An 18312-nucleotide genomic window follows, 5' to 3' on the forward strand; every position below is an offset into this window, starting at 1 on the left:
TTTCCACTGAAGTCCAAAAGATGTTTTTAGTATAATTTGTGAAAGATTTAACAAATATCTGAGGTAAATGTTTCAAATGTCTAAATTACTGTACAACTATATACTATGAAATAAACAAGATCCTCTATAGAAAGTATTCACCATCTGTTATACAAAGAATAAAAGATGGAAAGAAAGCCAGTAATAAATCTAAATGAAGTACACTCCACTATCCTAAAGGTGACACAAGGTGAAAATACGAATTATTTTGGCAGTAAAAGATCTTATTGAAAAATATGTGTGTGGAGGTGTTTTTGTAATCAAGTTACTTGATTCTGTGATTCACTTCTAAAAAATATTTAAAATTTAATTTGGCAGCTCATGAGATATTTTCCTACTATGCACAATGTACATTTCCTACAATACTCTTCTATTATGAAGCTCTGGGCTACAATATTTCAGCAGGCTATATATGTGAATCTTGGACTGAATTTAATAGGCCCTGAAACTAAGAAATAATTTTTGAATTGAACATGCCCTTTCAGTTAGTGCTCAGTCCACAGCTCAAAAAATTCCAGTGACAAAATATCAGGGTATTCCATCTCCTTCTCATTGTTCTTCAGATTTTATTACCTGGCAAAAAAGGCAAGGGAGAAGAGAAATGTTTCCTGAACACCTGTTATATATGCCAGGCACTGAACCAGGCACCTTGCCCAAAAAGCAACTATTTTTCTAGGTGGATGTCATTTTAGGACATGAAGAAGTTAAATTTTAATATTATTTACTTTTGCATGTTTTAGTAAGTTTAAGACTTAGTAAAACAATTATAGCTCTACACTGAATTTAAAATTAAATAATGGCCAAATTAAATAATTTAGATTAAGCAGATTTTACTTAAAAAACAAAACACCCAACTTTTCTAGGTAAAGGTACAGAAGTCACAGCATATAGTTACACAGAGACTTCTACACTCAGTCTGCAAATCACTTACCCATTGCTTTTGTTTCTTCCCTTTTAGCATTCAGAAGGGAAAATTTGAATTTTGCTCGAACTTCACTTTTGGGGCAGCTGACTAAAAGCAAATATAAGGACAAGTAGTCTTTACTTTCATCATCTAATCCCTTTGGGTTTACCCTCAGGCACCTAAAATAAAACAATAAGCTCACATGGAGGAATACTTGAAGCATTAAAAGAGAAAGGCAATACTAAACTCATTTGTTAATATCACAAACAACACTCTTGTCAATATCCCCACAGTTCTATACAATTCTCCATATTAGGAATGTGTTACCAATCTAATATAAAATTAGACTAATACCTAATCAGGAACAACAATAATAACAATCAAACCACAAGTAGCTGATGATCACATCAAAAACAAAAATCCAAAGCACACAAAAATCTTACCATTTCATTTTGTCATTTGGGCCAGATGAAAATGTTGAACTTTTTAACACTTCACCCATTTCCTCTCGACAAAAACTGAAGTTATTAATGGTCCACATGTAGGAAAATTTTACTACTTTAACCTAAGAGATTCAGAAAACCACATTTATAATGATGACTCTTATGCTTTTAACTTGTCACATGTTAAATACTCTACGATCCACTCTTCTAATACTTCTAATATCTATGCCAAAGTATTTCATAATAATGTTCTTAAAATACTGTAAATTTTATAAGTGACATAAAGTTAAGGAATTTTTAACAGCACGTACCTGTGTATAACACCAGCTTTCTGCTATAGGACCAGTAGACATATCTCCAGGTAGAGGTGGGGTGGGTTCTCGAGACATTGCCACTTTACTGCAATCTTTTAGGATTTATGCAGTATCCTACAAAGTTGAGTACTTTGCCTATAAAGAAAAGAAATTTGATTAACTCATCATAAAGTCTGGCAGCATCAAGATGGAAGATGTATTTAAACAGTCACAAAACAATTACTATCCTAAATTAGGTTATAAGGAAACACATGAGAATTTCAAATATTTTTTAAGAACTGAAATCATACGCTTTTGTAACATATTATACTTGAAACCTAAACAAACAATATTTATAGATAAGACATTATTTTGTCAAGACACGTCTTCCAAAATATCACAAATCAAAAATAACATATAACTTAAGAGTAAGATCATAAACATAAAATCACAAAGTGTCACAGAAACTTAAAGACATCAATTAATATCTGATTCAGCTTCCTTCATCTTTTCATTGATACATTCATGAAAACCAAAAAGTCTGCAAAGTTAGAACTAGAAATACTAGTCACTCACTCATCTGTCAGACTCCAGAAGTTTTCATGGAGTAAAACACAGAATAGGATACGATAGGCAATGCTGTGTAAGAATTATATGTAGATTTTCACAAAAGTCTACATCTATCTCAGACGAACAGGTACTCTGATAAGACTGCATCCCTATCAAAGTGCTTCTTCCTGAGAGGTACTATATTATGAAATTTCCTCCCAGTTAGCCGTTCTTGTCTCCTCATAACCTAGCCAGGATATTAGTGACTAGATGATTTTGTTTTGCAACTTGGAAAGTCTATAAAAGAAAGAGACAAAATCAGAATGAGCTAGGTAAGCAGTGTACTTTTCAGGAGCAAGAAGGTTTCCAGATTACATTACAACAGAGGGACTCAAGTCTGAGAATCCTTTTTTTTTCATTTAAGAATAATTAATTAGGGAAAAAAACCGCATGAATCCTACGGAAAAAACTACTAGGGAAAAGAAAGGGGGACTCCATCCATAATGGAAAGGAAAATATTTTCTCTATCTTTATATTCCATTAAACAGTAGCATAAGATGAGCAAAGGCTGAAGAAAGCCGCCTGAAAGACACACAGAAATAAAAATAGCTGTGAAAGATATGAAAACATTTAAAACTACAAATGAAACACAGTAAAAATCTGTACTAGAAATAAGGAATACATTTAACACTGGGGGAAAAAATCATACCAGTATAAAGATTCCCTAGAATCAGAGAAAAATTACTTTTAAAAAAAGGTGACAGATATTGAAGACTGAGAGCACAACAGAAATACTCAACAGATAAACTAACTGCTCTGGAAGGGACTAAAACAAATGGAAGAGTAGTTATAAATCAAAGATAACAGAAGCACACTCTCCTGAGCTGAATAAAGAACTTGATCTATATAGATGAGCTCCATAGTAACCAAAAGAAGAAACCACCACACATAGTTCTGTGAAATTCAAAATGAGAAAAAAATGTTATAAGTGCACATGTTCCTTTAAATGAACAAAAATCAAGCCTAAGGAAAACAATAATTACTACAGAGTTCTAAGGGGAAAGACGCTACAGCGCAAGAATTTTACACTGCATCATGTTTTTTTCATTTCCACATGTGCAAAATATGTATGCCACTCTCACAGCTATAAGAGATAAATTCACTCAAGTTATTATATTTTCCAGCTAAAGACAGAGGAATCAAAAGGAGAAACAAACACAAAAACCCCATGGAGAAGTTCTGATTTTTATACCACTTAAATCCATAATGTTTTGAAACTGAATGGACATGTCAAAAATAATTCTTAAAAGACTATGACAAAATAAATTATTAAGTAAAACTATGAAATAACGGAATTATTCTAAAGGCACAATATCAGTGAGCCCAGGACATAGTTTTGAAACATATAAATGTAAAAAAGGAAGACATTCATCTGGTTCTTACAATCAAGAAACAGCTGATTCAAATCAGCAGCCAAGTTTGGTGAAAAACCCCTCCAATTCATATGATACACATATTTACTAAGTAGCTACTATTTATAATACACTCTTCATGTTCAGGAAACATGTTAGTGCAAAAACACACAACAGGTAAATAATTAAGCATGGCAGGAAACCATAGTAAACAAAATTAAAAGCAAATAAAAGAAAAATAGGATGGAGTAATTGCTATGCAATGGCTGAAAATCCTTCAGTTAGATAGTAAGGAGGCTACTTTAGATAGGGTAATCAGTTAAGGCATTTCTGAAGAGTTAATATTTGAGTTGAGACCTAAAAGATAAAATAAAAATAACAGAAATAAGTCAAGGGAAGTGTTTGTAAGGGAGGAGAAAGCATAGTAAGTACAAATGCCAGAAAGAATTGGAGAATACTTCAGAAACAGAAAGGCATACATGGGGTTGATGTCACTGAAGAATTTTAAGTAGGAGAAAAACAGTGTAATTTATAGAGTAGTAAGATCAGAATGACAGCTTTTAGGGAATAATCTGGCAATAAAGGATGGGGAAGAATAAAGGTAGGAAAACAAATTAGGAGGCTATTAAGAGTAGTCTGAGGAGAGATAATGGTGACAGAATAATATGATATGCCAGTAGAGAAAGGGGAAGTGGTCCCATGGATTGAAGAAAATATCTTAGAATAGAATTTGTGAGGGCTTAAAATTAAAAGGAGAAATCAAGGACAGGTCCTAGTTTGGGGCTTGAGCAACTGAGAAGATGACAATGCTGTACACTAAGATGGGGAAGATAGGGACAAGTATAGGAATTTGAGGGATCCAGGGGATTCAGTTTCAATAAAGTGATATATGAAACATCAGAAAATACTTCAAATAGAACAATTTTAAAACAATCCTTTATGATTAGATTGTCTAATTTCCCTTTTCAGTGATGGAATTATATTGTTGCACTCACCCAGATGCATTTACAACTTACATACAAAGTGAGTTCCTATCATGTGATGTAACTGCAGCACAACACAATGAGTTGGGGAATCAGCAAGGAAACCAGGATGACAACATTGGGAATATTCTTAGAAGCACTTAAAAGTCAACAATCAGCTTTAAAGAAGTGACGAAGAGTGATGTTGCTTAAACAAGCAAGAATATGGGGGATAAATGATGGAAGAAAATAAGAGTGCCTTAAAGAAAAGTGTACACATTTTACGTTTAATGTTCATTAAACATTACACATTGCCACTTTAAATACGAATTATTCATTTCTACATAAAAAGTAGGTATTTCTCTTAAACATCTCCAGGTGCTATCATCAATTACCTTCATAAACTAGAAATGGTTATTCATTTACTTTATCTGAAAACAGCAGTATGCAGATAGTCCCAACAGTTGAGATCACTAAGAGTACTGTCATTTTAAGAGATACTGGTAGCCTACCCCCAATTTTTAACAGCTTTACTGAGGCATAATTTTTCGTTGTTTATTTATTTATTTATTTATTTATTTTTGGTCTTCCAGTGACGACCAAAAAACCTGCTAGACAAATTCTAAAAGAGCTGTAACACTTACTGAGGTATAATTTACGTGTAACAAAATTCACCCATCATAAAAGTACAGATCAATGGCTTTTTTAGTGACATAATATAGTTGTGCACCAATCAGCACAATGTAATTTTAGAATACTTTCATCATTCCAAAAATTTCTTTCTACCCCAAGCCAAGGCAACCACTAATCTGCTTTCTATAGTTATACCTTATCTACAAATTTCATGAAACTAGAATTGTACAATATGCAGTCTTATGTATGCCTTCTGCCTTTTTTCCTATGTTTGTTTCCTGTTTCTTTGCATGTCTCAATGTTTGGTTGAAAGCTGGACATTTTAGTTGATATACTATAATAATTCTGGATTCTGATTTTTCCATGGGTTGTTTTCTTTTTAGGAAGTTGCCTAAACTTAACTGTAGTTATTTGTCTCACCATATTGTGTGGCGGCTGATGTCTCTGTTTAGTTTTTTATTCTTTTCTTTTTTCCCCCTGGCTAGTTGTCCCCTTGCCTTCAAACTGAGTTTGATAATTGTACCTGATAAATCCGTAGGTTTATCACTACCTCCCCTCAGCCCCAAATCAAGTCCACCCCATCTGGCAGCAAAGCTGCTGGTTTTCTCAGCAGGTCTCAGGCTGGCAATACTACCATTGATGCATACTGAGCTGGAAGCAGAAATAGGTATAGAAACACGAGTTGAATATTTCTTTTATTAAATAAATGTACTAAAAGAGTAATGATTCTTAGATTTATCTGTTAGGAAAATCTCTAGTAATATATGAGAGGGCCTTGTCCTGGTCAATACTTTTCCCAGTGACTCTGAAGAAAGCTGATAAAATAAACCATCATGACCAATCTCAAAAACAATAAACCAAGAAAAATATTTGCAATGCATATAGCACATAAAGCTAATTTTCCTAATAAGTAAAAAATTTCTGCAAATTAGAAAAAAAGCTTGGCTGGGTGGCTCATGCCTGTAGTCCCACCTATTTAGGAGGCTGAGGCAGAAGGATTACTGGAGCCTAGGAGTGTGAGGCTACAGTGAGCTCAAGTACTCTAGCCTGGGCAACAGAGCAAGACCCTATCTCAAAAAAACAAAGATAAAGTAAAAAAATACAAATAATTCACAGGAAAGAAAATTTACTCATAATTAGAATAAAAATTAAAACGAGATTAAGAAACCACTTTTTACCTATCAGACTAGCAACAATCCAAAAGATCAGTGAGAGTATAAGAACAGTCACTCCCTGACATTCCTAGTGGGAACATAAATTGTAAAGTTGTTTAATAATCTCCCTTCTAACTTTTTACGGTGAAATTTCCAGCAAAAGGGGAGAAAATGATGCTAAAATATAAGCTATTAATTTTCATAAGTATAAAAATGCAAATGGTGTTATTTGATGTCCACAAGAACCATTCATATGGTTTCTGGCAACTAAGAGTGATTTCAAAACATTCAGAAAAAGGTGATGAGATGAACAAGCCAATTCACAGGAGAATAATTACAAAGGAAAAAAAAGTTTAACGTTATTTGTAATCAATGAAATACAAAAAGAATCCATACCATTTTTTTACTTATAGTTTTGTCAAAGATTATTTTAAACTGTCAACCCCTCTAGCCAGTAAAATTACAGAGAAGCAGATATAACTATATTGGAGATTAGGCTTCTCTATAGAACAATTTTACAATTAGTATCAAAATAAATTCTTTGTCATAATTGTCCTATGAATTCACTCTAGGAAAGGTGATAATTGTGTAAAAAGATAATTATAAATCTAGTATGTTTTTGTAACATATTTATACATGGAAAACTATGCAACCATTCCCTTAATGACAGGGAAAAGTTTTCAAGATATGTTATATGTAAAAAAAAAATCAGACAAGGAGTATGCCTAAAAGGATTTCACTTTTATAAATAAATATAAATAGCATACAGAGTTAACAGAGGTACTGGTAATGAAGAATAAACTGCAGACAGATGCATTGCATTGCACTTCGGCATTGCAGTGATAATGCCAAATACATCTAAATATTAAGAGGCTATCTCAGAGTCAGGAGATTTTTTTTCTTATTTTTATTTATTTATATTTTCTAAATGCGTTGTTTCAATTAATATAGAAATACAAGCCATTATTTTTAAAAGAAGTGAAAAATATTAGTTATTTTCAAACTCATATGGACCCACAGAAGATACATAACATTGTGTGTGTGTGTGCGTGTGTGTGTTCTTGTCGAAGTAGCAGATATTGGCGTGACAGGTAACAGGAGATGGCAAGTCAAAGAAAACTTTAACCTTAAGTTTTTATAAGACGATATCAGTGTAATTTAATACTAACAAAATACATAAATAAAAAATAAGTTCTAAAAACCTGGAAGGTAAAGAAGAAAATGTCCTTTAATACCACTATAAGAGTTGTTATCTTCCTCAAGTGTAACTGGCAATATTAATTCATATATTAAAGCAAACTAAATAAAAATAAATATTTTTGTTTTCTCTCCAGCTACTCCTTCAAAATGATACAGTTATGGGATGGGACTGTGGAAACTTCAGTGAACAGATTGCATTTGTGAGTACTTTATAAGATATTACATATCTTGTTTACTCTTCAGTAATTCTGTGAGATGGGTGGTAATAATCCCATCTTAATGATGAGAAAAAAAATTTAGATAGTGTGGAAGTTTACTTTAGAAAGTGGTTGAACACAAATTTGCCTCTCTCCAAAGTCTATGCTCTTTCCATAGAATCATGCTGTCCTTCTGAATATTATAGAGCTTAAACAGCCCTTACCTACCTGGTCCAATTCTTATTTTAAAGATGAGGACCAAGATGAGACAAATGGGCTAGAACAGAAAAAATGATCTGTCCAAGTTTATACTATTGGATACGTATTAGAACAAAGAACAAAGATCTCCCAATGCCCATTTCAGTGCTATTTCTAGTATTCTATTTTTTTTTTTCCTTTTCTTTAAAAGAATAAGAAAAAGAGTAGACCATCAACTACCTAATGACATTCAGGCTTTCCGAATCTTGTTCGTACAGAAAAAAACTTGCAGAAGGAGAGAGCACAACCAACATAAGATCTAGAGAATAACATGAGACAATCTAAGTACATCAACAAATGAATAAAAGGTTTCTTCCATATTCTATTGTATAAACTTATAATGTCAAGTGTGATGTTTCCTACTCTTACTTACGAAAGGAAAAGTAAGACTTGGTATTGGAATAAACATGTACAAGACTTTCTACTTTAACAAAATGTTTGTGTGCCATAATTAATATACATATGTCATACAGACACAATTACCTAATTTTATTAAAAATTTCAAATATTCAGAAAACATATAAAGAATCATATCATACGTCAAACAACCATGTACCCATCATCCTGGTGTATCCTACTACCATCAAATTTCCTCCCCATACCAGAAATAACCTATATTCTGAATTTGCTGATTATCATACCAATGAATTTCTTCACATTCTTTCTACTTATCTGTGAATCCCTAAACTATAGGGATATATGTATATGTGTGTGTAGATATATATACAGATACAAGTTCACATATATGAAATAAAGATGTCACCAAAAATGGTGGAGTAGAGAACTTCAAAATTCCATCCCTCTTCAAGAGCAATGAGGTCTGGCAAAAACGGTCAGAATAAGCTTGTTGGAACTCTAGAACCTCATCAAAAAGTTACAGCCAGGGAATACTTAATGAAGAAGTTACTGAATTTCAGAGAGAAAGGGCTGTGGCATTTTAACACACTGCTTACCATGGCCTCCTTCCCAGTTTGGTGGCGGCCATGAAGTCATCAGCCTGCAGTCCTGGCATACAGTGCTGGAACCAGTGGGAGCAATATGGACCTTATTCTTAAAAAAGTTGTGGTTGTGTGCTTTGACCAGTCTGGTAACTCCCTGAAAGACTGGCTCACAGACCAACGTCACCAGCCTTGGAGCTTTTCCAGGGTAGGAGACAGCATGCTGGGCTCTGGCATTAATCAAAAGCATGAAGAGGTAAATGCATTAGCTACAGCCACCTAGAAAAGGAATAAGAATTGGCACAAGCAACATCCAGACAGAAAAGCTTGGGCAGGAGGCAGCTGGGAAAGAAGATAAGTAGTGGATAAGGGTTTTGAAAACCTCCCACGTGTACCAGGCAATCTAGAAAGCCATGTGCATGCTGAGAGCCAAACACATGCTTCGAAAAGACATAAGGAGACCCTAAACTTTCAATTCTGCCTGACAGGTGCTAAGCCAACAGGAAGTGAAGACTAAGGCAGACTTGTAAATGGCCTGGCTATGCAAAGAAGAAGTGTCCCAACAGAGAGCCAATCTGCAAAGACTAGAAGAGTATTTTTATGAGATCCATGCGTTTATGGAAATCAAAAACAGTTTGAAAGTGAAAGGAGGATGAAAAAAGATATTTCATGCAAATAATAACCAAAGAGAGCTTTGTAGCTATACCAGTACAAAACAAAATAGACTAAGTCAAAAATTGTTACAAGAAACAAATGACATTATATATTGATAAAAGGGTCAAATCATCAAGAAAATATAACAATTATGAACATATATGCACCAAACAACTGAGACCTAAACTATATCAAGCAAAAACAAAATTGAAGCGAGAATAGACAATTCTACAATAATAGTTGGAGACATCAATACTTGACATTCAATAATGCATAGAAGAACGAAGAAGATAAATAAAGAAAAAGAGGACTAGAACAAGCATACAAAACAGCTAGACCTAAAAGACATTTCATCCATCAACAGCACAATACACATTCTTTTCAAGTGCATGTGGAACATTCTCCAGGATAGACTATATGCTAGGGCACAAAAGAAGTCTCAATAAATTTAAAAAGATTGAAATTATAAAGTTTCTTCTCGGATTGCAATGAAATGAAACTATAAACCAATAATGGAGGAAAAATTAGAATATTCATAAATATGTTGAAATTAAACAACACATTCTTAAGCAACCAACAGGCAAAAAAGAAATCACAAGAAAAATTACAAAACACTTGAAACAGAAACAAGAACACAATATGCCAAAATTTATGAGATGCAGCAAAAGCAGTGCTCAGAGACAAAGGAATAGCTGTCAACACCTGCATTTACAAGGAAGATCTCAAAAATCAATAAGCTAACTTTACACTTTAAGCAATTAAGGGGAAAAAAAGAGCAAACTAAACCCAGAATTTATAGAAGGGAGGAAATAACAAAAATTAAAGGGAAGACAAGTGAAATGGAGAACAGAAAAGCAACAGAAAGTATCAAAACAAAAGTTGGTTCTTTGAAAAGATAAAAAAACCTGACAAATCTTTAGCTGGGCTGGCCAAGAAAAAAGAGAAAAGACTCACACAACTAAAATCAGAAATAAAAGCACATTACTACCAACCTCAGAGATAAAAAGTATAAGAAATTACTATGAATTATTGTATACCAACAAATTAGATAACCTCTTAGAAGAAACAGACAAATTCCTAGAAATACACAAACTACCAAAACTAACTCAAAAAGAAACAAAATGTGAACAGACTTACAACCAGTAAAGAGACTGAATCACTAATCAAAAAAACTTCCAGCATGTTATTAATAGCTTGAGGAGCTCCATGGACCTGCTCTCCAGCAAAACTGGTGAAAATTTATAAAACCAGCAGATAGAGACAGGGCCAACTGTATAAAGTTTCTTATATAATTGTTGAGTCTAAAGTAGCCACTATTAAAGAAAATTACTAATTCGATTATTTTAATGAACCAAAAGAAAAACCATTAAGGTTCTTTAACAAATGTCTTCAACTGTGCAATATTTCTAGTGTGTTAGCTTATCAAAGTTTCTAGACCTGTGGAATATATAAATTACCCAGCAAAGTAAGGTTTAAAAAAAAAAAATCCCATGGTCTAGAGAATATTATAAAAATTCTATCCACTTGTAAAATGTGACTAACATGTTTATGAGCTATCTCTTTTGTACTGTCATCTATAATCAGCTCATTCTAGGAAGTAGCTTAATCAACTGCAATGGTAATCATATACCATTTTTCTTTATTAATTCTTCAACAAATTGTAATTCATTTTACAACTGTGTACTACTACCATAGTTATGTTAAAAAGTCCTCTGGGGGCTCCAAAGATTTGAGGGAGACATAGAGGTCCACGGTGAGCCCCAGGCCAGCCTGAGCTGTTCCTCGTCTGCCTGGGTCTGTTGAGGGGGGAGGGGTCTTAGTGTCCAAGGAGCTGCTGACGGCGGGGAGCGACATCCACGTAGGTATACGGGACAGGCCTAATTCAGACCTATATGGGACAGACACAACTCCCAGCCTAACTCCAGAAAAACCTCCACTTTTCAAACAGTTCAGATAGAGAGGAGTCCCTGTGGCACGGGCAAATGAAAAACTAGCAAAGAAATGGCAGCTGCACCATGCGGTCATTTCAATATTGAAAATATTGATGGGACTCTTGGAAGAGTTATAGAAATGGATGTGGCCTTGTTCGAGACGAATCAGTCAGATTCAAAAGAAGAGGACAGTTCGGAAGAGAGTTCACAAGACAGTTCAGAATCTGAGGATGAAGAAGACAGCATGTCTTGTGAAGTCACATAGATAACATTAAGTTTCCTAATTCTGAAGGGAGAAAAGGCAAGATTGAAGTTTTGGACAATCCAGCAAGTAAAAAAAAGAAATAGTAAAATAAATTATCTGAAAATAAAAAAAAATAAAAATTCCTCTGAACTGCTTCAGGAAGTTATAACAAAATACTGTCTGAGGTCAAAACAATTTTATATACATGATGATTATAATTACCTAATGAACAAAACAGGAATTAACATGCAACTTAATATATAATGTTCAACAGTTTTGGTAAGACTATATCAGGAAGAATAATTAGACTCTAATAAATGTTTATAAATGTGATAAAAACCGTAATACATATATCATAAATTTCTTAAATCTCTTTGAATTAAGCATATGATGACTTCAGGGGAGTACAATAACATTTATTATATGCTTACATTTATCATATACTCTAAATGGACTCTGGAGCACAAAGATGAATAAAATAAATTTCCTACTCTGGAGAAGACTATGATATAGGAGAGACTGACAGACACTAAGATACTTTAAATATGATAATATGAGAAAGGAATGTACAGAGTGATGACAAAACATTTTCAGGAAAAGAAGGATGTTCTGAAGATATTCCCTGAGCTGGATTCTATAGGAAATAGACAAAATTTATAGGAAGACCACAAACTGCAGCATAGATTTTAATACCAGGGGTTCTATACTGAGAGCAATGTGAATTATTGCTTTGTCATGAAGTCTGTGATCTTACAGGTAGTAAGCCTTTCCTTTATCTATTAAATAATTATAGTACCTCATTTCTCTATGGTTGGTGAGTGAATAATATGAAATTTTATACACACACACACTCTCTCTCTTAATACACAGTGAGTAGTACTAGAAAAGACACAGCAAGTAAAACTTTACTGGTGACATCTGAGGGTAAAGCTAGACAGGGGAGATAAAGGTGGTAATAACCAAAACAAATGATTAACATATATGAAAAGTACTTAAAAGCTATCTGCTTCTAAGGATAATGGAATAGCTGGCAGGTGAACTAAGTTCTGCTGAGAAGGAGAAAAATTTAGAAGAAAATAAATATGTTTAAAGGAATCTAGAGTGACTCAAGCAATCATGACAAGGGGTTTCAAAATTCCAGAGAAAGGGAACAATCTAAATGTGGGCTGACAGACTATAACCACTTTTCTCCCTATTTGCTGATTCTAGCCATAATGCAAGAGTAAGAATTCACGCTTTGCCCAGACTAAGAGGCACTGCCAAGGGGTGAAAATATCAGCAAAGATTTTGTTGGTTTCATGGGGCTGGAGATAAAACAGGATACTTGAGGGGCTAAGATCCTGGTAAATAGTGCCCTTTAAGACTTATGCCAAATGCTGACCCTAGGTGGAGGAGGAAGCTAAGAAGAAAGCCTCTGAAAATCAGCAAAGCTTTTAGATATTTTGTATTGAAAAGGAGATTAAGATTACAGTTCAGGATCTGCCAGAGAGAGGGACCCAAATAAAAACTTCAGGCTTCTAATTGGAAGGCCTAGAAAGCTAGATTGTATAACAAGGACAAACCAAATGTACAAACAGCCTTAAATCAGTCCTTATGTATTGAGTCCCTGACTCAATGAAAGTCCTCAGCTCCCACGCTATATGTCTAAGAGAGGAAACGATAAACCTTCTCCAAAAGATTATCATCTGGAACATTTACAATTTCCATGACTTATTAAATCAATAATTACCAGGTTGCTAAAAGACAAATGAATATGAATGAAAACTTGGAGGAAAAAAAAACCAGGCAACAGAGAGTTTTAATAAGAATTTAAGAAAGCAATGGAAATTCTAGAACTGGAAAATAACTAAAATTTACTACTTACTATAAGTAACAGTAGGCTAAACAGCAAAAGACTAGAAAAGTTTAAAAGGTCAATAAAAGATATTTTCACTAAAGCAGAGAAAAAAATTATGGAAAATACAAAGAACCTAAGGCAAATGTAAAACAGGGAGAAAGTCTAACATATATCTTAGTGGAGTCATAGAAAGAAAAGAGAGAAGCAACATTTGAAGAGATACATAAGAATTTTCTAAAACTGGCCAACAAAACAGTAACTGTACTGTCTTAGGGTTTAAATATATATAGTATTAAAATGCATGACAACAATAATGTAAAAGGCATGAGGGATAAAAGAAGTCAAAAGTTTTCTTAGTGGGGAAAAAAAGTGTTCCAAGGTTCTAGCATTCTTGGGAATGTGGGGTAAGAATAATTATTAGTAGCAGCTGTAATAAGTCAATGAAGCATACTACAATCTCTAGGGTAACCACTAAAAGGAAAGTAAGACAGCATAACTAAAAATAGATTTAAAAAAACAGAAAAGAAAAAATAGAAAAGATGGTAGATTAAAAATACAAATATATAATCACATTTATATGTAAACAGGCTACATTTTCCAATTATCAGACTGGATTAATATCAGAATCTATTAATGCAATTTATTCTGTTATCAGGAAAAGGTGCAAGAAAAGATCACTTTGACAGTTGCAGAAAAAGCAATTGATAAAATTCAATATTCATTCAAGATAAGAACTCTTTATAAACTGGAATGAACTTTCTTAACCTTATACAGTGTCTCAAAATACACAGACACACACACAGAATAAATTCTCCCTGTGAAGTGGGAATAAAACAAGAAGATCACTATTCTCTACTTCCATTCAAAATGTACTAGAGGCCCTGACCTTAAGGAAAGAAAAATAAAAAGCATAAGAATTGGAAAAGAAGAAAAAAAATGGTTACCATTCACAGATAACATGAATGAGTACAGACAAACTAAGAGAAGTTACAAGTAATTTTGCCAAGGCTGCTGTATACAAGATCAACATACAAAAATCCATTGTATTTTTATATGCCAACAACCATCAGAAAATAAAAATTTTAAAAGATACCATTTATAGTATAACTTAAAAATCTACTTCCTAGAAATAAATCTAATGAAGGATGCAATCTCTACATGGAAAACTAAAGAATGGTATTGAGAGAAAGTAAAATTAAACTAATGAGGAAATATACCGTGTCCATAAATTGGAAAATTCAAAACTGTTAAGACATCTATTCTCCTCAGATTGATATATAAATTCAGTACAATCACAATAAAAACCCCAGTGATGCTTTTTGTGGAAATTGACAAGATGATTCTAAAATTTACATGGAAATGCAAAAGGGAAAAAAAACATCCAAAGCAATCTTGAAGAACAAAGATGAAGGACTTAGAGAAAATCTATCTTCCACTTAAAATATAGCAACTAAAATGAAGTACAGTACAGAATGGTGCTGGTACAAAAACAGAGAAACTGATCAATGAAAGAAAAATAAAAGAGTCTAGAAACAGACACACACAGATATAATCAGTTCATTTAAGACAATGGTAACGATGAAGTAGGATACATAAAGAATGGTCTTTGAATAAACGGTGCCGAAACAAATGGATAGCTACATGGGGGAAAAAACCTTGACTCCTACTTCACATCATGTGCAATGATCAATTCCAAATATACTCCAGATATAAATATCAAAGTAGAGCAACAAAGATTTGGGGGAAAAAAAATAGGAGAGTATCTTTATAACTTTGAAATAGGCAGATATTTCTTAAACAGGACACAGGATAAAAGAAGGTATCTGATAAGGGACTTAAATTCAGAATATACAGAGAATTCCTACAATTATAAAAAATGCAGTCAATCCAAGAGAAAAATAGCCAAAGACTTAAATACTGTATAAAAAAGTGAAAAAAGAGGATATCCAAAAGATCAATAAGCATATGAAAAGGTGTTAAACTTCCTTAGTCATCAAACACATTAAAGCAACAATGTGATACTACAACTCACAGAGCAGAATGGCTGAAACGAAAAAGATAATACTAATTGTTGGCATATGGAGAACCGAAATCTATAAAATTACACTGATAAAGTATAATCACTTTGAAAAACTATTTGCAATATTTATTAAAGTGGAACAAACGAATACCTGACAACCCATAAATTTCATTCCTGGGTATACATACAATAGTATATATTCATACATTCATCAAAAGTAGCTACAAAAAATGCTTATAGAGAGATTATAGATATAATTATGAAAGTAAAGTAATAAAGAACTTTTGATAGGCAAAAACTAAAAACAATCCATATATCCACCAACAATAGAATGGATAAATTATGGTACATTTATACAATGGAATACTATACAGTCATAAGAATGAACAACCTGTCATCAACATGCAAAATGGATGAATCTCATAGACACAACGTTGATCCAAAAAAGCCAGACATAAAAAAGCTTGTGCTATATGATGCCATTCACACCAAGTTTTAAAACAGAAAAAGCTAACTTATGCTATAAGGCATCAGAAGATATCACAATGGCAGAGGTAGAAGGGACAAGACTTTGAGGAATTGTGTATGATATCAAGATTTGTAATTTACAAAACAGAGACTTAATTCACTGATAAAGGGGATTCAATGTAAGAAACAATTATGTTAGTTTTGGGGACAGCTGAGCAGTTTGAAATTATCAGTGTGGGAAAATTATATTCAAAAAGGTCATAAAATATATATATTTATTATAGCTTTACAGAAGTGCACACATAGAAAAATGATTCATGAGTACTACTTACTGGCTTCCTATGAGCCCAATTATGCAAAGAGCTCTATTATTTTAGCAGAGGGAACAACAAACTCTAGTAGCTAATATCTGCAAGTATCCTTGCTACTGATTCCAGCAAGCCACAAACTTCTTCACCAAGAGTTTTCAACTCATATAATTGAGAGAACTTTTCTCTGTAAATGCACCTTCAGTATTATAAAGAGAATCATTGTGAAAATTTATTTTCTATTATAATAATCTGCTTCATAGCTAACTTTGCAGAATCTTAACCTCTTCTGGAAAAAAAGAGCTATTTAAAATGTATAACTCACATTTTCCTGAACAGCAGCAAGACTTTCAATATGCCAGGCTTAAATATTTATCTAATTTAATTCTCAAATTAACACTATGAGGAAGGTAATAATTGCCTCTGCCAATGTTATAGAGGAGTAAACTAGGGTGCAAAAAAGCTAAGTAAACAATCCAAGGTCAAAGCACAAAAATATGGCAGTGCCTGCCTGAATTTGAGTACAAGCTTACACTAAATTCTTAAAAACATGTTTTTTCCAGCATCTCAGTAATAGAAAATAACTCCTGGTTTAAAAAACCCAGAAGAAAAGGCCTTCATACTCTCTTCCCAGTTTATATGTGTCAAAGGTATATAGTCTTCTATCAATTTTCTAATTTCTAGATACCTGGATCACATATTGAGTCCAAGATAAGAACTTTGAAAAAAGTATACGGCTCAAGGCAGTGAAGTGAACACATTTATGTCTCTCTTATTTCCCAACATAATGATGAGGTGACAAATTTTTACAAAAAAAATGAAGCCACAACAGAGCTGGAAAATAAGAAAGGGTAATACTGGTAGAACAGAAACTTCCAGAAATTCAAGACAGGTGAATGGGAACAAATTAGCAAAGATATCAATTAGAGGGAAGCAAATTAGCAGACAGATAAAGGGAGAAAAATCACAATCCAAGATACTAGAGATAGCCACACTTCCTTCAAGGAGGCCCAAAGAAAAACCAATCTTTCATCAAACACAAAGAGTAGAAAAAGGCCAAGTGGCAATTATCAAGATAATAATTTTAAAAACAGTATTTAGGTTGAGACAACTGGGGCTCTCCTCTTTCCCAAGGCTAGCAGTTGTGGCTTTTACCATCATGCCAAAGTCCAAGAATTGTCCTCTAAAGAAAGTCGGCCACATGTCTGGGTATGTGTCTCGTGAGAGTGCGAATTCCTGAGAGACAAACAGGATACAGATTGGACTAATTTTGAGTATCATAATAAACATTAGGGATGAGATGGGGGGAAAAGGTGGGAAAAAAGGTAATTCCCAACAGAAATTAAATAGTATTAAAGTACTCTACTACACAAAATAAAGCCCTCCTTATTTTGACATGTGGTGAGTGGGTTCCAACTTATCCATGCAACCTGTAGGGAAGTCATCATGTTGAGACACCTTGCTCACTTACGCTGAACATGTCCGAAACCTTCCCGTTCAAAGAAGAGGATTGCTGTAGAAACAGACTTATACAACTGCAGTGGAAACCATGACAGCCAGATACTATCATTTAGTAACACATTTCTTCATCTTAACATATTAATAAAAAGCCAAGGACAACAGACATTTGGGAAAAACTAATGGCATAAAAGAGAAGACCCAATATCAAAATATTAATAATCACAAATAACCCTCATAGAAATGGAGACAATTCAGGGGACAGAATGGTATATTTTTTAAAAATTTCTCATAAAGGACACTTGAATAAATCAAGAACAATCAGAAAATGGGGACAGAAACAAAGAATTCTTAATTAAAAACAAAAGACAAAATAAATTCACTGTGCAAAATAAATAATAAAATGATTA

General features: G+C 33.4%; 1 protein-coding gene, 1 non-coding gene and 1 pseudogene across 4 annotated transcripts in view; 1 reads left to right on the forward strand and 2 right to left on the reverse strand.

Moving 5' to 3' along the window:
• The window catches only part of SPOPL (speckle type BTB/POZ protein like), a 57637-nt gene that overhangs the window by 20533 nt on the left and 18792 nt on the right, over positions 1-18312 (reverse strand). Inside the window, exons 1-4 of one of the 3 annotated variants that reach the window (XM_069473106.1) lie at positions 8998-9025; positions 1698-1835; positions 1387-1508; positions 971-1122 (exon numbers count right to left, since the gene is read on the reverse strand). In XM_069473106.1, the coding sequence (XP_069329207.1) occupies positions 971-1122; positions 1387-1508; positions 1698-1775 (352 nt within the window). In that variant the 5' untranslated portion in view covers positions 1776-1835; positions 8998-9025. Of the gene's footprint in view, positions 1-970; positions 1123-1386; positions 1509-1697; positions 1836-8997; positions 9026-18312 lie in introns of those variants that run through there. The other 2 variants (XM_069473097.1, XM_069473115.1) reach the window with 2 other exon arrangements.
• On the reverse strand, positions 5183-5244 carry LOC138387965 (U7 small nuclear RNA). Its single transcript, XR_011234021.1, has one exon. It is a non-coding gene; the product is annotated as a U7 small nuclear RNA (small nuclear RNA).
• On the forward strand, positions 9083-11915 carry LOC138387506 (NOP protein chaperone 1 pseudogene; annotated as a pseudogene).

This window comes from Eulemur rufifrons, chromosome 1, assembly GCF_041146395.1.
Source record: "Eulemur rufifrons isolate Redbay chromosome 1, OSU_ERuf_1, whole genome shotgun sequence".
Taxonomy (NCBI): Eukaryota; Metazoa; Chordata; class Mammalia; order Primates; family Lemuridae; genus Eulemur; species Eulemur rufifrons.